We start from the raw sequence: 27,222 nt of genomic DNA on the forward strand, positions 1-27,222 counted from the left end.
TGTATGTTAGAAATATTGACCTGGCTGTTGAGACACTTGTCCCACTGTGACACAAGGCAGTGAATGGCTGTCTCATTAAATTCCCAGGGCTGTGATGGTAACCAGTTTTGCATGTACAGCTGGATGTCGTCGTCCACACGAGTGCAGGAAAGGTTATGTTGACGTTCTTCTTTAACCAAGATGGCCCCACTGATCCACTTCCTGCAGCATGGGATAACAGTGAATGCCCAGCGTTACTCGCAAACCATGACCACCCTTCGCTGAGCGATCAAATCAAAACGACCAGCCCCGGGAATTTTGTGAGACAGCCATTCACCGCCTCGTGTCACAGTGGGATAAGTGTCTCAAAAGCCAGGGTCAATACTTCTAACATGCAGGTAATGATTTCTGTAATTATACCTCTGGCTCGTTTCTTTTTGAACGCCCCTTATACTTTCCGTCAACTTATAACTCAATATTTAAGAGAACATCCAAACTGACCTCCTAAAGGTTGCCAAAGTTACGCCATTCCACGAAAAGGATCCTGAAAATTATGTAGTTAATTATGAGCCAGTAGGACAACTCAGCACATTTCTAGAAACATTTGAAAAATTGTCTTTTACCAGATTGGAAAGTTTTATTAACAGATTCTGTTTAATATCAAATCACCAGCATGACGTTAGAAAAAAAAATAACAGTGGTGTATGAAGATCTCAACATTATTTTAAAATCATCAGATGATAAAGAAATTGCTACTGATATTTCTTAAAATCTGTCTAACGTTTTTGATATTGTCAACCACACGATACTCCTTAGAAAGGTACCTAATAAATGTGGAAGAGGAACTGCAAATCAATGGTTAGAATCACATCTGTCAGACAGAGTACAAAAAGTTGAAATGAAATTTAAAAAAAAAGAATACTGATGTTCATCAGTATACTATGCACTCCTCTGAAGTTATGTCTGTTGCATATGGTGTGCTACGAGACTCAATGCTGCGGCCAGACTGTTTCTGCTACATATGGATGAAATAGATATGAAGCCAACTTCAGGCCATACTAACCAGTTTTTGATGACACAAATCTCTGGCACGCTCCTAAACAGCCAAGAACTATCCAATGAAAACTCTGTTAAGTTTCTTGGTATATGGCTTGAAGAAAATCTTAAATGCAACACACATATCAATTATATATCTAATAAGGTGTAAACTGTGTGTTATGTTGTAACGGTACTCAGCAAATCAGTCATCAAATTATTCCTTATATAAGTATATTATTCTTACTTTTACTCCAGATTACCATATGGAATCATATTTTGAGGTAACTCACCCATCTACAAAACGCAAAAAAGAGTAATACTCGTACGTATAATATGTAATCTGAGATATAATGAATAATGCACGCAACGTTATTTGTTTAGATTTCATGTGTTACATCGTTCATTAAGATCTACCAACGAAACACAGACAGCTCATTAACATTAAATGAAACTGTTAATATCTATTAAACAAGGCAGCGGGCTGACTTACACATAATTCGGTCCAGAACAACTGGTCACCAGAAAGGTGTCCCAGATGTAGAGATACAGACCAGTCCAGTTCAATCCCCAACAATCAATCTTTCCTTCTCATTTCATCCCGTAAGTCTCTCCTGATTCGGGGTTCTGGGCGACTTTTGCGAACCCTCCCCATTTTCTAAACCTCACCAGCTCTTTTCCTTCGCTCCTTTGTCTTCCCCTTCAACCCTTCTGCCTGAAGAAAAAGCCAGTGGCCCCAAAAGCTTGTAAATGTAAATGCCTTTATATGTGTGCTTTCATCCCAGCGCTTGGTGAACAGATTTTTTTATCTGTCCAATTACGTTACATTTTCAAAAATTGATTATTTTTCATTTATACAAATTCATAGGTCGATTTTTCTCTATCGATCACAAAGGACCTAGTTCATTGTATTCTCTGGGTTCGAAATGCCGGTGCGCATTCTGCCAACATTACTCGCAAAATTAATAGATATTTGCTGATAATTTAATACAGAGAAAAACATGTTATCTCTTTATCGGATTCGGTTGTTTTTGTTTGATAAGTGTCAGCTTGAGGAAAATAAACATACATTCACACTGTCGTAAATGTACGATTCTGTTAACATTTCCTGTAGATACTGTTTTGGTTTTCGTTGTAATAAAGGCTTTAAAGCATAGCAATGTTATGGGTTTCATTCTGACACTTTCAATCTTGCAATAGATGTAGGGCTAATTTATGTAGAGAATGTCCATCGTGCGCAGAGCCGCGTGCATCGTACAATACTTGTTTATGACGCCCAGACTTAAGAGTTTATAAAAGGCGACAGGATTTGAATTCGTACATTGCTGTGTGTTACTGTCATAATAGAAAACTGCTTTAAAGAATATATACCAGTTAGCACTCATTACCCTGTACCTGTTTATTGTTTGTGTTGGGGCTAGTATTTCGGTGGTTGAATATACTGTTTTGTGTTGGCAGCATATTACAATATTGCCAGTCAGCTTTGAAACAAGTTTCCCACTTGGGTTCTTCGCTTCTTGCATACTTGTTTGTTGACTGAGCAGCAAGTGGGTGGTGTTTGAACATCTCAGCGAAATGGCCAAGAAATCACAAACGAACGTGCGTAAAGGGCCCGGAACTCTAGGCACAGCGTATCTTTTCGCATATAACGTTGTCCAGTTCTTGGGGCAAGTATATAATGTGAAACGTACTTTTCATAATCATGAATGAAAATGTTGTTTAAATGTTTATCTCGCGTTCCAGATGGTCGTATATTCTCTTCCTTACTATAAGACACCATTTGCAGCCCTCGAAAAGTGTTATATTGTGGGAAGTTGTTAAACTTCCTATATGCATCTTCCAGAATGCAGCTGCCCTAGAGGTAATAAAGTGATCTTTAAGAGGCAAATTTTCTATCAGCATTCTAATAAGAAAGCATATTTTCTTCATTTTAGTGGGTTGCTGAATCAGCAATACTCTCAGTGTGTAACACCGTGATATTAATGAGTGTGATGGGGTACATGCACTTAGAACTTGTTTGTGTATTAGCTTTTCCCCTGATTATTGTTCTCTTAGTATATGCTACATTGACTTTAGGGCCTGAACTTTATGGAAATGTTGCCATACAACTAGCATAAATATTAGTGATAATTTTGAGAAAATGTGAAAATCAAAACTAATGGAAGCGGTTGCTGTTCCTAGTATTGTGCAATTTACATATTTCCCATGAAAATTTGTAAGGTTTTAGCGGTATTGTTTATGATGGTCTGTAAATCCCAACAAGGAAATACCCTGATGGATGAGCAATGAGGGTGTTTCCTAAACTCAGTGTCTACAAATTATTACCATGTCTTTTGTGCAGTTTAAACTTGTCTATTCACTCTCTTTAGGTGCAGTCTGTAGTTGATGATTGGAATATAATTGTAGAATAATATAGGCCTATGTCTCAGTGCGACCCACTCACAGTTTCAATTGAAAATATGATTCCAAATTTATTGAAATCTCAGTGCCGACTGAGATCTCTGCAGTTACTTTCTGCATAAAAGCAAGGCACATTCACATTGTCTGTTTTGTACTAATATTCCCCCTAAGTTTTATACCCCATAAGTTTTATAAGTGTTTCTTTTTTATATTCTCTTTATCTCTTCTGCCGATATCACATATTCCTAATCTAATTCCCATAGCAGCAACAAATTTAAGTCAATTACATACAGTTACTTATATTTAAATTTTCTCATTGTTCATCTAGTAACCTCTTTTCAAGGCACTATACATTCTGGTTAACTAATCTTCAGAGTTCTTAGAAGTCACTGACAAAATTACATCAACAGAACTTAAAACTGTAATGTTTTCTCCCTGAACTTCAACATTCTTTCTAAATGTCTCTCAGGGTTCCTTTACTGCTTGCTCAGTGTACAGATTGAATAACGTTGGTGGTAGGCTACAGCCCTGTCTGAGTACCACCTCAATTACTGCCTCCCTTTTGAGTCCTTTCAGTCTTACAACTGCTGTATGATTTCTGTATAAGTGGTATATAACCTTCTGTTTCCTGCACTTTATCTGTGTTACCTTCAGAATTTCAAAAAGTTTGTTACCGTCAACATTGTCAGAAACTTAAAAATAAATAACTCTACAAATGCTATAAATTTAGGTCTGCCGTTCCTCAGTCTATCTTGTAAAATAAGTTGTTGTTGTTGCGGTCTTCAGTCCTGAGACTGGTTAGATGCAGCTCTCCATGCTACTCTATCCTGTGCAAGCTTCTTCATCTCCCAGTACCTACTGCAACCTACATCCTTCTGAATCTGCTTAGTGTATTGATCTCTTGGTCTCCCTCTACGATTTTTACCCTCCACGCTGCCCTCCAATGCTAAATTTGTGATCCCTTGATGCCTCAAAACATGTCCTACCAACCGATCCCTTCTTCTAGTCAAGTTGTGCCACAAACTTCTCTTCTCCCCAATCCTATTCAATACCTCCTCATTAGTTACGTGATCTACCCACCTTATCTTCAGCATTCTTCTGTAGCACCACATTTCGAAAGCTTCTATTCTCTTCTTGTCCAAACTGGTTATCGTCCATGTTTCACTTCCATACATGGCTACACTCCATACAAATACTTTCAGAAACGACTTCCTGACACTTAAATCTATACTCGATGTTAACAAATTTCTCTTCTTCAGAAACGATTTCCGTGCCATTGCCAGTCTACATTTTATATCCTCTCTACTTCGACCATCATCAGTTATTTTACTCCCCAAATAGCAAAACTCCTTTACTACTTTAAGTGTGTCATTTCCTAATCTAATCCCCTCAGCATCACCCGATTTAATTTGACTACATTCCATTATCCTTGTTTTGCTTTTGTTGATGTTCATCTTATATCCTCCTTTCAAGACACTGTCCATTCCGTTCAACTGCTCTTCCAAGTCCTTTGCTGTCTCTGACAGAATTACAATGTCATCGGCGAACCTCAAAGTTTTTACTTCTTCTCCATGAATTTTAATACCTACTCCGAATTTTTCTTTTGTTTCCTTTACTGCTTGCTCAATATACAGATTGAATAACATCGGGGAGAGGCTACAACCCTGTCTCACTCCCTTCCCAACCACTGCTTCCCTTTCATATATTCAATAAGTTGTTTGATGAAAATATTCTCTCTCATGTTGTTACATCTCTGTAACTGTTCATCTCTTTGATATGCTTATTTCCAATCTTCTGTAAGTAATTCATGTTAGTATTTTGGACTTCAGTGCATTAAACAGGTTGTTAGGTAATATTCATACCTGTTAGGTCCTGGCTTGTGTGGAATTGGGTTGAGTACATTTTTCATTAAGTCACAGAGTGTTTTGTGTGTCTCTGTCACATTGATCCACCTCTCAAAAATGACCAGTGTCCATTTTTAAAGCATGACTAATATTATTTTATATTGAGAGCTTATTGTGTTAAAGTTTCTTTCCTGCCATTTTTCATCATTCTCCTCTCAGATTAGACTGGCTTTCCAGCTGAGGCCTTGATAATTCATACAAATACTTCTCCTAAGTCTTCTTTAATTTTCCTTTAAGTGGCATCTATCTTTCCAATAATCATGCAGCTTCTACAGTTTTTTATTTCATCTCTAGCAGTTCCTGCTTTGGCAGTTAGCATTTTCTGTCAATCTTATTTTTATATATGTCCAGCTTTAGTGCACTTGTGCCTACTAATGTTTCCAATAAGATTAAATGCGTGTTGCCACTACCATTCACAACTTGTTTACATATACAATTGTCTCTGAATTTGATATTAAAACAACTAGTTTTATGTGCAAAGGCTTCCATGACCAGTATTGTCAATTTGAATAAAATTGTTTTGGACATTAGATTGCATAACTGTAAATAATAGTTTTAGTTTTAAAATGAAGCAGCCAAATTCCCAATAGAAGTTTATTGCAACCAGTAAATGATAAGCTAAAATTAAATCACAAAACATTGTAAAAAATAATAAACAATAACAATATAAATTGTTTACAAAGAACAAACAACCAGCACAGTTTTTGTACCTAAAGTATTCTAAAGTTCACTGTTCAGTTACTCTTGAAATTTTGTAGTTTCACCAAGTAAGGGGGCAGTTCAAATTCCCTTTCCTGATGCAGATTTAGCTTTCTTGTGCTTTCCTGTATATGCTGGAATGGTTCCTTTGAAGGTGCATGGATCATTTCCTTTTCCAATCTAAGCTTCTCTTTCTTCTCTAATAACTGCATTGTCTGTGGGGCATTAAACCCCAATCTTCCTTCCTTTTTTCTCAATAATTTTCAAAGTTCAAAGGTGTAAATAAAAAAGAAATTCAATAAAATTTCTCTTTTGCTGCTGCTATCATCATCATCTTTTTCTTCTTCTTCTTCCTTTCAAGGGTTAGACTGTTGTCTGTTTTGAACTCACAAAAAAATCTTTCCCATCTTTTTCTAGGTCTTGCAATACCTCTTTTCTCATTTGGCTTGTCGCTCAGGGTCTTTTGAGGAATTCTGGGGCTTAGTACTATTATGAGGTGGTGTTTCCAATTTTCAGGGTATTTTTGAATTTTCTTCATTCACGACGAAAATATATTTAGTTCTGTTCTAATATCTTTGTTTCTGATCATATCTCTTCTTGTGCAGCCCTTTGATAATATAGGAACCACCATTACTTTATAGAATTTCATGATGGTTTCTTTTTGTACTTTATGGCCCAATATTCCACTAATGGTTCTACAGGCTGCTTGTAATTTGTGTATTTTATTTTCTGTATCATGGTCCAAATCAAAACTTATAGCACATCCTAAATAAGAGATTTGAGTCACTTGTTCTAAAACTGAGTGATCCAAAACTGTTTTTGCCCTGACTGGATATTTTCCGTGGATTGACATTATTTTTGTTTTGATGCTACAATTTTAAAATTATACTTCATGCAAATTTCATTCAGCTGGTATATTGATGTTTGGAGGTCATCTTCATTCTTTTGAATAATAACGATGTCATCAGCAAACAAAAGTACTTCCGGATATTCCTCATTCTTTACCTTAATTTCTTTGTTTACTTTACATTTCCATTTAGGACACCACCTTATCGAAAGCATGTTCATTGCTAGGCAGCAGGGTTCGCGTGCTTCGATGAAGTCAAGAGCTTGGCCAGGGATAGTGTAGCTACTAGCAGGGCAATCCTAGCTGGAGTGCTCTTGACTGAGGAGCCAGGCGGAGTGTCCCACATCGTAGGACAGGCGGGGGTCTAGAGGCACGTTGAAATTAGCTTCCATAAGGGAGACAACCCCAACAAAAAATCTGGCATGTCGCGATACCTAGAGATAGCAGCTGTGCTTGTAACGCAACCAGGGGATTATAAAATTACTGGCAAACTCATAAACAGCCTCGAATACAGGACTGGATCAACTTTTGCCATGATTTGTTCTGAAGTTAGTATGTTGGTGATTGATTGAAGCCCAAAATACAGACACAATTGTACACTGCCTGAGGAAAAAAGTGAAGCACCCAGAAGGGAAAATTCACACATTGAGAGTGTATTTGAGGTTCTTTAAGTGATTAAAATATCAAGTCACATTTACAAAGAGTGTGGCAGTATGAGCCCAGTAATCAGAATGAAGGTGCACCCTCTCTGATCTGGATGCATGCTCTGATTCTATTGGCAGGCTATTATAAAGTTGTTGAATCTTTTGCCGAGGCAAGCTGGCCCAGCAGTCATTATGCTGGTCCATGTGTATACTGGAATTAGGGCAGAGTTGATGTCAGAGCTTGTCTCACATATGTTCTATTGGAGGGGGGGGGGGGGAGGGAGGTCATAGTGGGAATTTTACTGCTTTCAGGTGTCTCTTCATGCAGACAGTTCACAGAGACATGTACCATGTGTTGAAAACTAGTACTATAGTGCTATCGCATGAGAGGTAACACATGTGAGACGTTTCCTCAATCTCTACTAGCCATGACCTTGTAAGATACAGTTACTCCCTGAGTATTGATATCTGTACCTTACAATTAGCAGCTTTATGCAGTAGCACTATCGCCAGGAGAACCCAAAGGGTTCGAGAAGCTCGGTTTGGCACCAGCTGTCACGGGTAGTATGGAATGCAAGAGTAGTGGGGAGTCATGGCGTAATGTCAGGCTTGGTTGAACGATATGTGACTGAGTGCCGTAAGAAGTTTGATAAATCTGTTAAATGTTGCAGTGTTCATGGATGAGATGGAGAACTCATCGATACTAGAAGCAAGCCATTAGAGCAAAGATCGGTAGAAGCAATGGTTACCCCATAAAAGTAATAACAAAGATGAAATAAGAGTGAACGTCAGTATGTGTGTGCAGAACTCTAGGAATGTGTACTGTGCCTTGTACTAGACAATAAACATATCAGTTCTGTGAAGCTGTTGTCTCCTTTTGAATCCTTTTCATAGCTATTGGAACTGAGTGTGAAGATTTTTAGTAGCAAGTGTGGTGATTTTGATAGGGCATATATGGGTAGGCATATTTTTAGTCTTCAAGTGTATGCTCCTTTGGAGTAAGAGGCCCACTCTAAGCTGTACAGCATAAGCATTAATCCTATCACACGGTTAAATTAACACAGCTGGTTTGTAGAGAAACTTGGCTGTGATAGAAACGAATAATGGAGTAGGCATCTTACAACCTGAGTTCATTCCCAGTGGCTCCCTGCACCGTGACACCAGGAGTAACACTGCTGTGTGTCATCTTCAACTTTTGTAGTCCTGTCTTCCTCAGTTGCGTGTAATATTACGGTATATTGATAATTTTTACTTATGGACTGTCTGACAGCAACTGAGTAAAACACAATTTTAGTGCCTTATGCGTTTTGCCTTTATTTTCTGCAAGGCATCTTCAGTGGCCTGGAATATGTACATTTTTGTCACTGTACCTATAGGTTATAAACAGTTCTGGTGGTTGGTATTTCCTATTAAGTAGTAATGTCTTGAACTGTACTTACAGGTTGCGTGGACAATTTCTTACATATTACGCTCCTGTTGCATTTTTGATGTTGTACTTCTTCTTATGAATGCAAATTTGCGTTTCCCCCCCCCCCCCCCCCCCACACATTCCATAGCACTATGAACTGAACGCTTGTTTCAATGCAATGTTTTGGTTTCTGTTGCGAAACTTTCGAGTGTAATTATTGAAGTATCTGTGATCTATTCATGTATGCATATGTGTGTGTGTGTGTGTGTGTGTGTGTGTGTGTGTGTGTGTGTATGTGTGTGTGTTTGGTGTGATATAATTTTTTTAAAGTTTATATATTCCTGATTGTTGAAATTTGTTCCTCTTGGTAGCTAGCTGGCTTAGGTGTGATTGGAGGGTTTGTCCAGGCTTATATGCTATTTTGAAGCCCTGTCTCTTTACGATGTTTGCAACTCTGTGTGTAGATCATGATGTACGATCTGGGTTTTTTCTGTGTGGTGTTGTCATTGTGTGTGTTTTTTGAATGTGTTTGTAAGTTTTCAGCTTTTGAGTTCTCTTGTATTCTGGAAACGTTGTGTTTGTTTTGTATTTGTGTTTTTATTTTTTGCTTGAGTCTGTGTGTCTCCAAGATGTTGAAAGAATGGTACCTCTCCTGAGGCCTCTGCAGTACTCACCAACAATGTTCATCAGGGATAATGCAGTATCATGATTCATCACTTAAAACGATGCGATGCTGTTGATCAGTCCATGCTTCCTGGTCACAGCACCACTCCAGATGCAGTATTTTGTGTTGTTGTGTTAATGGTTGTGTATGTGTGGGACAGTAATTCCCTAGTCTGGCTGCTGCTAGTCACCTCCGGCCAAGTGTGGGATGACACAGAATGTTGCTGGAAATCTGTTGTTTGTATTCAGGTGGTAGGCAAAGATGTGAAGGGCTGTGATGAGCTTGGTGCACAGTACGGTGATCCTCTCTTGTGAGATGTCGTCGACTGGAACACTGATGATTATACCTGCCCTCATTTCCTATGCAGTGCAACTCCAAGCCACTGTCACATCTGAATGACCTACAAATCTGGATATTGCACAATTTGACCAGCCTGCCAAATGATAAGTAATGAGGCCTCTTTCGAACTCGGTCAGGTGCTGATTGTTGTTGTTGTGGTCTTCAGTCCTGAAACTGGTTTGATGCAGCTCTCCATGCTACTCTATCCTGTGCAAGCTGCTACATCTCCCAGTACTTACTGCAACCTACATCCTTCTGAATCTGCTTAGCGTATTCATCTCTTGGTCTCCCTCTAAGATTTTTACCCTCCACGCTGCCCTCCAATGCTAAATTGGTGATCCCTTGATGCCTCAGAACATGTCCTATCAACCGATCCCTTCTTCTAGTCAAGTTGTGCCACAAACTCCTCTTCTCCCCAATTCTATTCAATACCTCCTCATTAGTTATGTGATCAACCCATCTAATCTTCAGCATTCTTCTGTAGCACCACATTTCGAAAGCTTCTATTCTCTTCTTGTCCAAACTATTTATCGTCCATGTTTCACTTCCATACATGGCTACACTCCATACAAATACTTTCAGAAACGACTTCCTGACACTTAAATCTATACTCGATGTCAACAAATTTCTCTTCTTCAGAAACGCTTTCCTTGCCATTGCCAGTCTACATTTTATATCCTCTCTACTTCGACCAAAACTCCTTTAGTACTTTAAGTGTCTCATTCCCTAATCTAATTCCCTCAGCATCACCCGACTTAATTCGACTACATTCCATTATCCTCGTTTTGCTTTTATTGATGTTCATATTATATCCTCCTTTCAAGACACTGTCCATTCCGTTCAACTGCTCTTCCAAGTCCTTTGCTCTGTCTGACAGAATTACAATGTCTTCGGCGAACCTCAAAGTTTTTATTTCTTCTCCATGGATTTTAACACCTACTCTGAATTTTTCTTTTGTTTCCTTTATTGCTTGCTCAGTATGCAGATTGAATAACATCAGGGAGAGGCTGCAACCCTGTCTCACTCCCTTCCCAACCACTGCTTCCCTTTCATGCCCCTCGACTCTCATAACTGCCATCTGGTTTCTGTACAAATTGTAAACAGCCTTTCGCTCCCTGTGCTGATAGTGCTCTATTATGTAAATATGCTCAATGTCCTCCACAGTGATCACTCAACAACTGAAGCTGTTTACATGTCTCACCTTACCAGGTCTGATAACAATACTCAACATGAGCAGCTCTAATACACTTTGGTGTCTGTTCTTCCAGTCAAAGAGCATTTTAACTCTAATCAATGTAAGTGTATATCTCTGTCAGTGGGGTGTACGTGTATGAAATTACATTGTCATCTGATCATGTCTCCAGATTGCTTCACATTTTTTGTCAGGCCCTACGTTAATTTAGTGCCATGCAGTTATGCAGAATTTTAGGAAGAGATACTACAAAGACTTGTACTAAGCCAAACATAGGGCAGCTCACTCAGTGACAGGTGTGGTTTGTATCCCAAAACACTGTGTGCCAGTTACATACAATATCTTAGGTAAGCCTGGATACATTTCTATGTCAGGAAACATAGTACCTCAAATCAGTAAAGGTCAATGTTTCAACAAGAGACTCGTCTGTAAGGGTCTACTTAAATAAGGTGCATGGTACTGCTGTAAAATAAAAATTTGTCAACAAAACTAACTACACCATTATAATCATCTAAACATAAAAACTCTGTGAATAATAAGACCTAGAGTAACATAGATTGTGAAGTAAGTTTGATATTTACCAGATAATTACTTACTGAAAGTGAATTGCAGGAAGAACGAAAATTAGCTTTTATTTACTGTAGGAGACAGAGATAACAAGTGTTTGCTCCACGTCATTACATTTCAGTTAGTGAGAGAAGTTCTACTGAGCAGCCACTGGAAATGATAAATTTAGAACCTTCTCTGAATATGTTCACATAGTGTGTCACGAGAAAGGAACATTTACACCAGACCATGATAGATCTCCTGCTTATTGCAAGTTATCACCTCGACCAAACAGGCCATCCAAACTATTAAGTCTAACCCTAAAATTCATTGTTGTTTCTGTTTTTATCCAATTCTTGTGAATAAAGAGTCAGAAATTCTCCTATTGGGAATAACACAAGTCGTGTAATGGACATGTAGAACTAGGTCTTCCGCTGCCACAGGGATAACAAGTGATAGTGACACTGAAAGTTTGGGCTGGTCCTGCAGATAAGCTAGAAAAGCCCAGTTGCTTTAGATGACTGTCGATGATAAGCAGGAGATTTGATTAAAAATTGTTGTCTGCCTTAGATTTTTATTCATACCTGTGCATTCATAACGTTACAGGTTTAGCATTTCTAAATGGATTTCACTCATATCGTTTCAGCTCATTGCACTTCATTAAGTTCACTCTTGTTATCAACAAGCTTCCAGGTGGTACAGCAAGTAGTTTAAATTTTCTGCACAATATTTTGACAACTGACCTAGGTGTCATCTTAAAGTGCTGCGAGTTTTGCTGTTATGTGTATTCATTGCATGGACACCAATATGGCAGTGAACTGTTGTTGGACTCATGCTGCTATTTACAGCCGAATGACTTATTATTCCACCTCTCCCCCCCCCCCCCCTCCCCGCCCCCCGGTCCTAGAGTTTACACTGATATTCTCGTGACAGGAATAATAAATCGTGTTGTGCTACCCGTACTTAATAAGTGCTCAATCACATGCTGAGAATAAACTTCAACACTTTTATTAATGCAAAATAACAGAAGGGAAAGAATCAGATGCTATAGGCGATGAGCTAATATAAGCAAGTAGAGAACAGAATAAATATAAAGTAAATGAGTTAAACTTCAAGGTCTAAGTAATAAGCATTAACACATTGCTCCAAGCAGCGGACACAAACTTGGCAGGTGAAGCCATTCATCTGTCTCCTCAGTCATGCAACCTGCATCACTACTGCATCTCTGGACGAGTGCGAATGGAGGTAATGTGTGCGACCATAGCAGTTGACATGTGTAGCCCCCTTAGTGAAAGCAGAACATGGGGCGTCTTTTCTGAGCCAGGCCAGGAAGCGGATATGTTGTCCAGAGTGGGTGGTGCATGTAGGTTCTGCAGCAACTTGTTGTGGCGGCAGGGCTGGAGGTCAGGGTCATATGTGCCTCCTTTGCAGCACTTGACCACAACATAGGTGCCTTCTTGAAAATCACAAAAGTTTTTGGATAACCATGCCAGGATGCCTTTGTAGGTTTAATGCGGTTTACATGTTCCTGTAACTTGCAAAGAAACTCTCGTTGATCATCTGTTTCTGACAGTAGGGTGGCATCAACTAAGTCCCCTAGCAGGTACACCACATCAAGATGAATGTGGGTGAAATGTGAAGCAGCATCCGGGAACTATTCAATTGGGGAATGAACCTGTAAGGTGATTTTGTAAAGTTAGCAACACTGGCAAGTTCTTTTCCATTCATAGCAGTATCTGTCCCTGACCACAAGGATCGCTTAGATACTAGCTTGAATGTTGACCGGACTCCAGGGTGACAAAGATTATGTAAGGCCTCAAACAATGGCCAGCAAAATGCAATGGAGATGAAAGGGCGTGATCTGCCACTTGACACCTCACAGTACAATTTCATGTTCTTGCCAGGCATGTTGTCTAGGTGTAGCTTAACTGTTGCAAGGGTCATTGTGCAATATGGTGAGCATTGCACAATGTGAGTGGAAATGAGAATTCAAACTTACCAGAGTAATCTCTACAAAATGTATTCTTATAACATCAAGTTGAACAAATATATTTCAAGGACGACACAATACATGTAAGTCACAAGTAAACAAAGTAAGACATGTGTACACGGTAACAGTCCAATCACCACTGAGTCCAAGTCTAGCAGCCGCTGGCTGGCTGGCCGCTTAGATGGCGCGGCTGCTGCATGGCTGGCAGACAGCGCCGCATGTAGAGGGCGCGCGTAACTGCGGCAGCACTTTGAAAGATCGGCGAGTCACAACACTTTTCCCCCCTTTGAATTTTTTGCACTCGATGATTTAAGTCATCACCATGTAATTCCTGATGTAGCGACACATGAAACGGGTGAAAGCGGTGACAATGCAGTATGCGCATGACACTACTTTGACTCAGTCCACCGGCTCTCGCAATGTCCCGTGTACTCATGTGTGGGTTCATGGCAACAGCAGCTAACACACCAACTGCACCCGCTTCTCCTGTGACGGGCCTGTTATGGACCCGTTTGCGTGCTACGACCATACCTGTTGCATACAGTTGGCGGTAGATGTTTTGCAATGTGCGGCACATTGGATGCTCTCTGTCCGGGTACCGTTCTGCATACACCCTGCAGGCTTCAGCTGCATTTCGTCGACACTCACCATAGATGAGTATCATCTCTGCCTTTTCAGAGTTCGGATACACCGTATTCACAGTTCCTACAACACTACACTATCACAGACGTTTGGTAACACGGTGTACTACAGTTCGTCTGCGTGCGGAGACGAATGCAGAATAACAATAGCAGCAAGCGCTACATGCGGACACTGTGACAGCTAGACCAAACCACAACAGTGCACTACAGCCACACTGGTAAACACGGTCATCATCGTAAACATGTCCCTGCAGATGCTGCTCGCCGACCGTGGCCCGTGTTTGTTACAACACGCAACTGAACGTCGGAGGTTTCAAGCGTCAACTTTAGGTTACAGTATCTCCGGATGTAATTAACATTTTACAATGCAACAAATGGCACTGATTACGTATTCGTTTATATGTTCAGATGTGCTAACAAAACGAATGTGGTTCCATTTAAAAAAACGTAGGTTTGTGTTAAAAAACAGACTTCCATGCATTTTTGTATGGTTTGTATTAAACAGTTACACTAGCCCCTCTCCTCACGTTCGGTCTGTGGAATCGGTTCGTCAGTATTTGATGTGGTTTACAAAATATATCCAGTGGTAACGTTAGGTGACTCACCCTGTATAAATATATCCCTGTACATACCTTTATGTCATGTGGAACCATCACCTCACATAACCAGGTGCGCTTACCTATCACTGTGCACACTTTTCTCCCTCTAACACATGACGGTTCCCACATTATCTTAAACTGTACTCTTCCTGTTTATGTCTTTGTGTTTCATTGTGTGTATGCATATGGGTAGTCGTGTAGCCTGATTCTTTGGCCAGCTTATGGAAAATAAGTTGAAGGTTATAGAAAACCACAGAAATTGAGAAGACTTCAACGATAGAAGTGTATGCATATGGACAGAGGGAAAGATAGACTGGTACTCAAAAGAGAAGTAAGAAAGAAAAAAGTAGAAATGATTGCTAAGATCGAAACATAGAAAGAAGATAGCCCCAAAGGCAGGAAACCCTTCCCATCCCTCTTCCCCAGGATCCCCACTTCGCTGGTACTTGAGTGAGAAGCCGGAGGAGGTATGACGTTAAACATCTCATGCGGAATGGGCATTCTCACCTTCACCTTTGAAGTCCCTGAAGAAAGGTCTTAGCAGCTCCTATGGAATGACAATGGTGACGAAACTCACTCTTGTCTGTGAGGGTCGTTTGAAAGTTGTGGTGTGTGTGTAGTATTAGTCATGTTTGTACCTACTCTACCCACCCCTTTCAAAATTTATATAAACCCTCCCCATTAATATCATATTTCACAAAAGGCATAAATTATTCCATAATAAGTAGAAAACTATGTATCATATCATCATATGTAGAAATTATGTATCACATCATCATAAGCAGAAACTATGTATCATATCATCATAAGTAGAAATTATGTATCATATCATCATAAATATATAGTTATTCATATCACATCGTATCCTCCAATAGTTTAGGTCCAAAGCAGATCTAACTATACATTGGTTGGCTAGGCAAAAATATGACCTAACTATACGCGGATTCGAGATCCTTGATGACTACAGCGGAGCATGCTGTCAACTCACTTTTATATCGAGACTAGACCGGTTAACCCCACGGGCACCGGCAGTATCAAATGTTGGTGTCGACGTCAGCGGGTGCGAAGTCAGCAACTCAAACAGCAACCAGCAGTGATGGCAGGTTACTGCGACTGGCTGGTTACTGCGTCAGCATTGGCTGGTTACTGCGTGTGTGAGGATTGCTTCCTCCCCACAACCAAATCTTCTTAATCAAATCTTGCAGACCAATTTTTTGGTCTCGTCATTAGATGTTGCTATGGCAACTCTCAACTTCTTCTCATCTCAGTCTTCTTCAAAAAAATTCATCCTTTTTGTGGCCTGCTCACTTTGGTTGCCGCGTTCTGGTGGTTTTGACATGACGATCTACTTTAGCAGTTAATCAATCAATTACGCAACAGCTATTGTACACTTCAAGTGGACAAGGCAACTATACACACTGATGTGACACACTGATGTGACACATGAATATTGATATTTAGTAAGTTCCCGTATATCTTCTTAACATCGGAAACTATTACGTACATTTTCAGTAAATAAAGTTTCGGAATTATCTGAAGTTTAACATGACAACTGTCCGGATCTTACAAAAGATCGTGTGAGACCCAACTCGCCTTATTTGTTCATGAGACCCAGAAAATATTAGATACAGGCTCCCAGGTAGATGCTATTTTTCTTGACTTCCGGAAGGCGTTCGATACAGTTCCGCACTGTCGCCTGATAAACAAAGTAAGAGCCTACGGAATATCAGACCAGCTGTGTGGCTGGATTGAAGAGTTTTTAGCAAACAGAACACAGCATGTTGTTATCAATGGAGAGACGTCTACAGACGTTAAAGTAACCTCTGGCGTGCCACAGGGGAGTGTTATGGGACCATTGCTTTTCACAATATATATAAATGACTTAGTAGATAGTGTCGGAAGTTCCATACGGCTTTTCGCGGATGATGCTGTAGTATACAGAGAAGTTGCTGCATTAGAAAATTGTAGCGAAATACAGGAAGATCTGCAGCGGATAGGCACTTGGTGCAGGGAGTGGCAACTGACCCTTAACATAGACAAATGTCATGTATTACGAATACATAGAAAGAAGGATCCTTTATTGTATGATTATATGATAGCGGAACAAACACTGGTAGCAGTTACTTCTGTAAAATATCTGGGAGTATGCGTACGGGACGATTTGAAGTGGAATGATCATATAAAATTAATTGTTGGTAAGGCGGGTACCAGGTTGAGATTCATTGGGAGAGTGCTTAGAAAATGTAGTCCATCAACAAAGGAGGTGGCTTACAAAACACTCGTTCGACCTATACTTGAGTATTGCTCATCAGTGTGGGATCGGTACCAGATCAGGTTGACGGAGGAGATAGAGAAGATCCAAAGAAGAGCAGCGCGTTTCGTCACAGGGTTATTTGGCAACCGTGATAGCGTTACGGAGATGTTTAATAAACTCAAGTGGCAGACTCTGCAAGAGAGGCGCTCTGCATCGCGGTGTAGCTTGCTCGCCGGGTTTCGAGAGGGTGCGTTTCTGGATGAGGTATCGAATATATTGCTTCCCCCTACTTATACTTCCCGAGGAGATCACGAATGTAAAATTAGAGAGATTAGAGCGCGCACGGAGGCTTTCAGACAGTCGTTCTTCCCGCGAACCATACGCGACTGGAACAGGAAAGGGAGGTAATGACAGTGGCACATAAAGTGCCCTCCGCCACACACCGTTGGGTGGCTTGCGGAGTATCAATGTAGATGTAGATGTAGAAGTAAGAGAATGAATGAATAAGTAATTGTATCTTCTCTTCTTTCAACAATGTTCAAATGTCCACACAATAATGTATGACATCGCACCGTCTCGGTTACTCCTTGTGCTGGACGTGTAACTTCTTAGGCGGGCTCGGCGACTACCTGCCTGCACCGATCATCAATCCGATACATGTCCGTCCTGCACACACATAATTGTGGTGCAGTAGACACAGTTCTACTTTACCACACTCATCTCTAAAATAATGTGTGTTCGAGACGGTGGAAATATGAGGGTCTCTAGTATTTACCCCGACATTCTCGAGGCACTACAGATTGTCATGTTGTTCTTGGCCGAAAAACTTCTCACAAACAGCAGTGAGTGAGCAGGTGCATTGTCGTGATGCAAAAGCCATGAATTGTTTTTCCACAATTGTGGACTTTATTGCATATTGATTCTCGCAAATGGCACAAAACATCAAGGTAATACTTCTTATTGACCATATGACTTTCAGGCAAAAATTAATGATGCACTATGCCACGGCAATTTTTTTAAAAAAAAAAAAAAAAAAAAAAAAAAAAAAAAAAAAAAAAAAAAAAAAAACAGTGAGCAAAACTTTGACATTTCATCAAACTTGGCATGCTTTTTTCGGTCTTAGCTCTCCGGGATGCTTCCATTGGGATGATCGGGTTTTGGTTTTGACATCATAACAATAAACCCATGTTTTGTCATCAGTTATGATCTTTTTGAACAAATCAGGATCATCATTGACGTCATTCAAGAGCTCCTGAGTGATGCTCATGCAATGGTTCTTCTGATCAAAGTTGAGGAGTTTTGGAACAAACTTTGCTAACACTCATTTCATGCTCAAAACATCTGAAAAAATTGCATGACATGAGTGAACCGATATGCCCACATCCTCAGCAACTTCTCTTATGATAAGTCGATGATTTTCAAAAACAATTTACTTCACAGCTTCGACATTATCATCTGTTGTTGATATGCTGGGGCGTCCAGAGTGAGGTTCGTCAATGACATCTTCTCAGCCATCTTAGAAGAACTTGTGCCACTTGTAAACATTTTTTTTTTTTTTTTTTTTTTTTTACTTAGAGCAGACTCACCGTAAGCCACTGTCAACTATTCAAGTGTTTTAGAGCACTTGATTTGATTTTTCACACAAAATTAGATGCAAATTCTTTGCTCCATTTTTTACAATAATCAAAAATTCCGAGCTCACTAAAACACGTCTAACCTCTCTACCTGTCAAAACCAAAGTATGCTGTTCACTTGAAACTGTGAACATATGTATGTGAACAAACATAAAAGATCGATATCGAATATACATTGCCCGTGCAATTTGAAAAGTCACTTTAGTTTTTGAACAGCCCTCGTTCATCATGAACTCCCCATCCTCAACCTGTGGTTGGAAGTATTCAGTTGCTTAATATATGGCTAAAAGTTCTCAATCATATGTGCTACATCTTTGGTGGAAAGGTGATAGGCTGTGTGAAAAATAAGCCATTGGCTGCCACACGTTTTCCAGCTATTGTGGAGAGCTACACCAATGGCTGGCTGACTGATGTCCACTACTGATGCCAGTGGAGCTTCAAGCTTGGTGTGTGTCAGCAGTGCAGCTTCTTTTATGTCACTTCAAAAGCCACATTCATCTCCTCAGTCCACTGCACGGGAGAACTGCTCTTAACCTTGGGCCAGCGAGTAGTGCATTCAGCAGCGCCTGTCGTTCTGCAGTGTGTGGTAAATGTTGGCAGTAAAAATTGAGCATTCCAAATTATCTATGTAGCTCTTTTATTATAGAGAGCTAAGGTAGCTGTGATATGGCTTCAGCCTTCTCAGTGAGGGGTAAAGAGCCTGCTGAAGATATTCAATGACCAGGAATCCAACTTCAGGTTGTCCAAACACACATTTAGCTGTGTTCAACACCACGCTGTACTTTCTGAAACATTCAGAAACTTCTTGCAGGTGGTGGTGATGTTGATCCTTGGACAATACATAAAGTAACACATTGTCCAAATAGGCCAAACAAAAGGTCAGCCCCACAAGATAGTCGATGAACCGCTGCCAGGTTTGTACTGCATTATGTAGGCCGAAGGTCATAAACTTTCTGTCATAAAACCCAAACAGAGTAATAGTTGTATTCTTCAGAATATCCTGTGTTGCCGTGGGAATCTGGGTTTGTGCCTTCATGCCGTTTATAATACTGAATGTAGTGGCTCTGTGCAGCATGTGGTTATAATCTCTTAATAGTGGCACTGGGCAGCGATCAGGCTCTGTAATTTCCACATGGACATCAGGCTACTCCCTTTTTGGGTACTCAATGCAGTGTGGATGTCCATGGGCTGCTGAAGGGTTGGACCCTGCCTTTTCACATAATGTGGAATTCCGCTTTAGCAATGTTGACGTGACCTAGAGCCAATCTTCTCAGCTGGCAAGGCATAGGCAGTCTTTCCTTGAATTTTATTTGGTAGACTGTATTGTGAAAAATTTGCTGTGGCACACATAGAGATCTCGTTAAGATTGGGAACTCCCACAGTAGTGAGCAGTACTTCTCATTCGCAACTTGTGCAACCTTGATGTCGTACGTTCTGGTATCAAGAAGGTACACAGCCATAAGTCTGGAAATATTGTTCACTAGGCAGGCATTTTGCAGGAACTGGTAGTGAGTTAGAAAATTAGCACCTATAATTGCTTTGGCCACAACTGCTGCAGTAAAATCCCAAGTGACAGAGTCCCAAATTAAACTCTTCACTCGACATGCCATAGTTCATAATTGCTGAATTATTTGTGGCGAACAAGCAAAATGCAGTAGGAGCTCTGCAACAGTGCAGTGACGATCTGGGCAGGATACTACAGTGGGACCCTGTGTCTTAAATATGCTGGGCCTGTTACCCTGTCATCAGGCCTGTTACCCTGTCAATAATGAGTGGGTGCTGGGACATAGTTGGGCAGACGGTGGCCCCTACAACTGACCACAGTTTGCATTTGGGTAGGCACAGAGGGTAGTGGACTTCTTTTGCCTGCTCTGCATATCTTCTGTGGTACCAGCAAGTTAAGGGACCAGCGTCTGACACAGATTGAGTCAAGGAACAGCTCCTAGATCGCTTGTGGCTACATCCTCTGTAGCGACTAGGATTTCTTTGTGACATCAGTGTGCCAGTCTATGTGCTCAGTGCATCAACTGTGGCAGACAGAGCATCTAATTTATGTGTAAGATGGGAAGGGTCATAGACACTCCATTACCAGACATTGTCACAACCCGAACCTGTTGGTTTGGAGTGACGACTTCTTGAATGCCATCAGCCAGTTCTGCAACAGTGTCCAGAGACATCTCTGTCTGTGACGTGAAGGTTGCCTTGACCTGCGAAAGCAGATGACTACTCCATAGAGTGTGCATGTCAGGCACTGTTCCAAAGTTCACCTTGCTGCGTAGGTGACGCATGTACTGGTACAAGTTGCCTATTGCTTCCTGATTCAGCAAATATCTGAATGGACTTCATGTGACTTTGCAACTCTTTAAATAAGTTCAGTCTTTCATCTTTCGTAGGTGTTCCTGCCGGTGGAGCTATGATTATATCCTGAACTTCATAAGCTAGGTTGATTGAGTTGATTCACAATCAGTACAAATTTAGTTGCATCCACTGTAATTGTGGCATAGTAAAAGCTGGTCTTAGCCTGCACAAACTAGAGAATTGGATTATTCAGCCAAAACAGGGGGAGATGAAATGCCATTCACTATACTGCAGGCGGTTCCATCCTGTGATCAATATTATTGCGAGCCAGTCTTCTCAGTCCAGATCACATTGGGGTCACCACCGATGGAAATATTAAATCGTATAGTGCAACCCATACTTATGAATTGCTCAATCACACGCCGAGAATAGTCTCAAACAGTTTTATTAACACAAAATAACAGGAGGGAAAGAATAAGTTACTACAGGCAATTTGTCAGTATACAGCAAGCACAGAATAGAATAAACATAAAGTAAATGAATTACAATTCCAAGGAGTAAGTAATAAGCATTAACTCAGCACTCCAACTGATGAACACAAACTTAGTGGTTGATGCCATTCATTTGTCACTGCACAGTCACTCAGCTTGCTCTGCATCTCTGGATGGCATGAATGGAGCTAATGCGCGTGACTGCAGCAGTCAACATGTGTAGTGGTCACTACACCCTCATTGTTTTCCAGCTCTGATGGAAGTGATGGCTGACTAGATTGTAATAAAGCGGGTGCGAGACCCAAAATGTAATTTAAATTGAAACCTCCATACCTCTTTATTAGATTTTCTGACATCTTTATTTTGGTAGATTCCTTAATTTTGCTGTCCCAGAAATTTGATGTTTGCTCCACGAAACTAGTCTCATCATATTTCATTTCATGATTGTCTTAGAGGCAGCGCTCGGTGACAGCCAGTTCGCTTGGTTGTTTTAATCAGGTGTGTCACTGAAGTTCCTTCCATCTCTTCTTGACTCTTGGTCGTTGGGTTAGTCATCAAAATATTGTGCAAAAAATGGAAACAACAACTTGGCAGAACACCAGGAAGCTCATTATTAATCATTTGCACTGAGTAAACTTGAGAGATTGCTTCATCCTTGTTGATTCCATTCCTTTCATTATGGTGAATTCAATTTAGTTTATATGTTTATAACACACTTAGTTTAATATAAAACTAAATTATGGCTAACTTGAAGCAAAATTGGAGAGATACTTGGTTAAACATGTGGGATCAAAGTTATTTGTGTCAGAAAAAAAGATTTTCACTTAATTTGGAGAACTGAAAGTAATTTAGATCCAAAAGCTCTGTTACTTGCAAGATGAAATTTTAAGTTTAGAATTTTGTAGCGTTCTGATTTCAGGATGAGTAAGTTTAACTGTGTATTGTGATTTAGATATTGTGTACTTTCCATTAATTGCCATATGAGAAGGATGCTCCTTGATGCTGGTCACGGATGCTTGCATCACAATCCTTTTACAACATAGTTAGTGCTCTGTTTGTAATGAATGGACATCAGTGATATGTTGAACACTAAACTTCCTTCCTTTTATACCTAGATGGGAAACAAATTCATAACCCAATAAATAAACTGATTCAGTCTGTATACACAAATAAATGTATCATGTTCTGTTAACCTGCAGACAATAGCGCTGTATTCCATATACTTTTATTATCTACTACCTTATAAAGTTATCTTCCGTTGTACTATAGTCATTAAAGTTGTCAGAGTATTTATTGTGCAAAAATGAGCAGAAATGAAAACTTGACAATTTTCTCTCCAAGAATCTTGAGATTCTCACATTTACACATTACTCTGTCTAATCTTTAGTGATGTTTGTGGAAAATAAAATATTAGGTTCGAAAGAATTGTGACAGAAATGACTATGAAACAAGATTCAAAAATAAATTTCATAGAGATTTTTCCATTTTACAAAATAGAATTGTTTATCACGGCCTCATTTGTAAAGTTCGCTGTTTAATTTCTACTGAGATTTCATTCTTTTTGTATATTTGTTATCCACAAGAAACATTTTCATCAATAACAAAATTCATGTTCAATAACATTTGCATTTCCCTACCATTATTCAATAGTGAGCACAGTAGTTGAGGATTGTCTGTGTATTAATACACTGAAACAGTTATAATTCATTCACAATATAATTTGCTTCCAATAATTGCCTTGTTAGTTAGTTGTTCCATATATCATATTCATAATAAAAGCTATGATGTGGAATGTGTCAACAGAATAAACATAGAACAGACAATAATGGAAACACCTGGATGGAGCAAAAATAAGGGAAATGCAACCACTAACTTATCGCAGACTGATGTGTCAAGCACAGAAATACGTAACAGGAGAAAGCATTCACTCTAGCTTTCGAGCTCTTGCTCTTTTCTAACAAAATTACGCCCATTCTTGTACACAACCACACACAGACGCCCAAATGCACACCTCCATGATCACATAGAGACCCAAATGCCCACTCCCATGGCCACACATTGGTCTGCTATAGGTGAGTAATTGCCTTTCCCTTATTTTACCTATAGAATTTTCATCTATGTTTGAAAATAGTTGTGCTGTCTCTCAGACGTTTTACTTCCATGACTAGATTGCCAGACATTTTTATAGCTGCCTATTTCAACCAATTTGTGCCAAAGTTAGGTTCAGTAAAAAGTAATGTAGATCACTTTCCTTCTGATGTTGTACTTGTGAATTTTCCCTATTACTCCTGTAGTCAGATGACTTGTTGATAACAAATTTCATAAGCAGTTAAATACGAGGCATGTTTTTTAAGTAAGTACTGTTTTGAAATTAAAAAAAAAAGACATGCTAAGATATCTCAATAATTTTATTTTTGCATGAAAGCCTGTACCTTAATCTACTTTTCTACATAATTTTCGTCAATATTGAGGCACTTGGCATATTGTTGTACCAGTTTTTGAATACCTTCCTTATAGAAGTCTGCTGCCTGACTTGTGAACCACTGTTTTGACTTCGTCATCATCTTGAAGACGCTGACGGCCCAGGTGTTTCTTCAAGTGCAGGAACAGATGGTAGTCACTGGTCACAAGATCATGGCTGTATGGAGGATGATGTAGAGTTTCCCATCGAAAAGATGTGATGGGATCTTTGGTCTGATTCGCCACATGTGGACGAGCATTGTCTTGCAGCAAAATGACGCCCTTGCTCAACTTGCCATGTCTTTTGTTCTGAATTGAACGGCACAGATTGTGCAATGTCTTACAGTAAGCTGCTGCATTGATTGTCTCATTACGAGACAGAAATTCCACAAGCCGTACTCCTTTTCTGTCCCAAAAAACTGTGCACATGATTTTCCGCGCATAAATTGTTTGCTTAAACTTCACCTTTCTGGGTGAATCTGACTGCCGCCATTCCATGGATTGTTGCTTTGATTCTGGTGTGACGTAGGCCATCCATGTTTAATCGCCCATAACAATTTGGCTTAAGACATCATCACTGTCGTTGTGGTACTGGTCAAGGGAAGTCAATGCACTGTCTAAACGTGTGGTTTTGTGCACATCTGTCAACATTTTCAGTACCCAATGTGCGCACAATTTTCGGTAATTCAAGTGCTCGGTCACAATGCCATACAAAACACTACAAGAAACATTAGGAAAGTTGTCCTGTAAGGGGGAAATTGTAAAGTGTCTGTCTTCTCTCACCTTATTGTCCACTTCCTGCACCAAACTTTCATTAACGACTGAAGGATGCCCACTCTGTTTTTCATCATGCACATTTGTGCGGCCATCTTTAAATGCTCTCACCCACTTTCTTACCATTCCATCACTCATAATGTTTTCTCTGTAAACTACACAGATCTCACAATGAATATCGATCGCATTAGCATAGGCTACTCTCCCATTCTAGATCGTGACATCTGTAGGAGATCCCAGAGCACTAGTGTAAGACATAAATACATGCCCCTACAAACAGGACAGCTAAAAAATTAGAAATCAGCTGTAGAAGCAGTCGCAACAAATTTCCAGAGTTTGAAGCACCTGTAAAAAGCATTGGATCGTACATAATAGTAGGTACAGAAAGCTGTTTAAAACCTGAAATTGACAGTAGTGAGATTTTTTTGGGGTAAGTGCATATTGAAAGAATATGCTAATGGGAAATGGTGATGGTGTATTTGTCGTAGTAGGCAAGAAACACAACTCCATCAAGATAGAAATTAAATTTGCAAGTGAGTTTGTTTGGACAAGACTCGGTATTAGTGGTGTATAGGACCTTATAATTGGGTCTGTCTCTCGACTACCAGGCACACTGACAGATGTAACCAAATACTTTAAACCTCAGCTTTCTAATACACATGTTCTCTGATTGTACTGTCTTCAATGGAGGGGATTTTAATCATCCAACAGTTGATGGAAATGATTACAGTTTATAAGTGGTGGCTGTGAGAAGATATACCCTCATTAATTTGGACTTTTTTAATCTGAAATTTGCAATAATTTTGATTGTTTTTGTCGCAAAGTCAGTGCCACCTTACTGTAGCAGATGTCATTCACAGCAAGCACATTTATGGTTAAAAGCTGAACACATCCATTTGCTTCACCCATATCTGATAACAAGTAACATATGCATCATTGTTGGTCGTAAGCATGCAATAAAGTCAGTGCCTGCTCTGTTGAAGTCCACATCACAAGTGGTGCAAAATTCCACCTCCACGATTTCTTCTAGGTGGTGGTGTTGTTGCTGTTCTTTTTCTAGTTCTTGTATTCCTCTGTCCAAAGAGTGGTTTGATGCATCTCTCAAGGCTAGTCTATCCTGTTTAAGCCTCTTCATCTCTACACAACTACAGCCATTTAAATCTGTTTAACGCAGTCTTTGTGGATTTTTTTAAAATTTTTTTTAGACAACCCTTCCCCTCACTTGAATTTCCAGGAGAGAATACCCACAAAAGAGAGAAGCAAAACTAAGAAATGATCAGAATTGGAACATGGGATGTATTAACTTCGCTGCAGAGAATGAAATTACAGAATTCCACATGATATACAGTAAAGAACGACCTGGATGTACCCAGAATGAATTCTCCCTGTTCAGTGTGGATATGAAACATCATGGCAGATTAAAACTTTATGCAAGACTGGGACTTGAACCCAGTTCCTTTGCCTTTCACAGGCAAATTCTCTACCAACTGAGCTATCTAAGCGTGACCCACGATCCTTCCTCAGAGCTCTAAGTCCACCACTACTTCATCTCTACCTTCCGCACTTCACAGGAAGTTTCCCGGTGTAGCATGTGGGATTAGCGCTCCTGGAAAAAAGGATATTGCATAGACATGGCGTAGCCATAGCCAGGGGAATTGTTTCCAGAATGAATTTTCACTCTGCAGTGGAGTGTGTGCTGATAAGAAACTTCCCGGAAGATTAAAACTGTTTATCTCACTGGGACTTAATCTGGCATGAGGTATTGGCGGATGTAAAACTGTGAGGCTGGGTCATTTTTGTGCTCGGCTAGCTCAGTTGGTTACGCACATGCTTGTGAAAGGCGAAGGACCCAGGTTCAAGTCCTGGCCTGTTATGCTATTTTAATCTGCCAGAAAGTGTCAATTTGGATGTACTTGGCATCTGCGAGATGAGGTGGAGAGGAAATGGTAAAATAGAAGTGGTGAATGTAGGCTGTAACAAAAGGTGGAGCAAATGGAGTGGGAGTGTTATTAGGGCATATTTTTTTTTTTTTTTAAATGGGTGAAACAGATAGAATATATAGAGAGAAGACATGATGATGATGATGACACTACTGGGAGAATAAAAAAATGTATTATTATGAAAAGGATAGATTGCTACTCACCATAGGAAGAGACATTGAGTTGCAGACTGGCACAACAAACAGACTGCTATACATGTGAGCTTTTGGCCAAAAGGCCTCCTTCTCATGTAGACCTCACGTACATATTCACGCGAATAACAGTGTATCCTTTTCATATTAATATCATTATTTCATCCTGGCTTCATCTATGGAATGAGAGAAGATGGATGGACTATGCACAGAGAATGGTAGAGGTGAAAGGGTAATTAAGTTCTGTAAAGAAGACTTGTTAGTTCCTGGCAACACCATTTAAGAACCATAAG

General features: G+C 39.9%; 1 protein-coding gene across 3 annotated transcripts in view; it reads left to right on the plus strand.

Annotated features, from left to right (window-relative positions):
* Window positions 1-1,954: 1,954 nt before the first annotated feature.
* The window catches only part of LOC126458289 (very-long-chain (3R)-3-hydroxyacyl-CoA dehydratase 2), a 74,525-nt gene continuing 49,257 nt past the window's right edge, over window positions 1,955-27,222 (plus strand). Inside the window, exons 1-3 of one of the 3 annotated variants that reach the window (XM_050095230.1) lie at window positions 1,955-2,101; window positions 2,473-2,681; window positions 2,758-2,875. In XM_050095230.1, the coding sequence (XP_049951187.1) occupies window positions 2,590-2,681; window positions 2,758-2,875 (210 nt within the window). In that variant the 5' untranslated portion in view covers window positions 1,955-2,101; window positions 2,473-2,589. Of the gene's footprint in view, window positions 2,102-2,169; window positions 2,682-2,757; window positions 2,876-27,222 lie in introns of those variants that run through there. The other 2 variants (XM_050095231.1, XM_050095229.1) reach the window with 2 other exon arrangements.

The sequence above is a fragment of the Schistocerca serialis genome, chromosome 2, assembly GCF_023864345.2.
Source record: "Schistocerca serialis cubense isolate TAMUIC-IGC-003099 chromosome 2, iqSchSeri2.2, whole genome shotgun sequence".
NCBI classification, from domain to species: Eukaryota; Metazoa; Arthropoda; class Insecta; order Orthoptera; family Acrididae; genus Schistocerca; species Schistocerca serialis.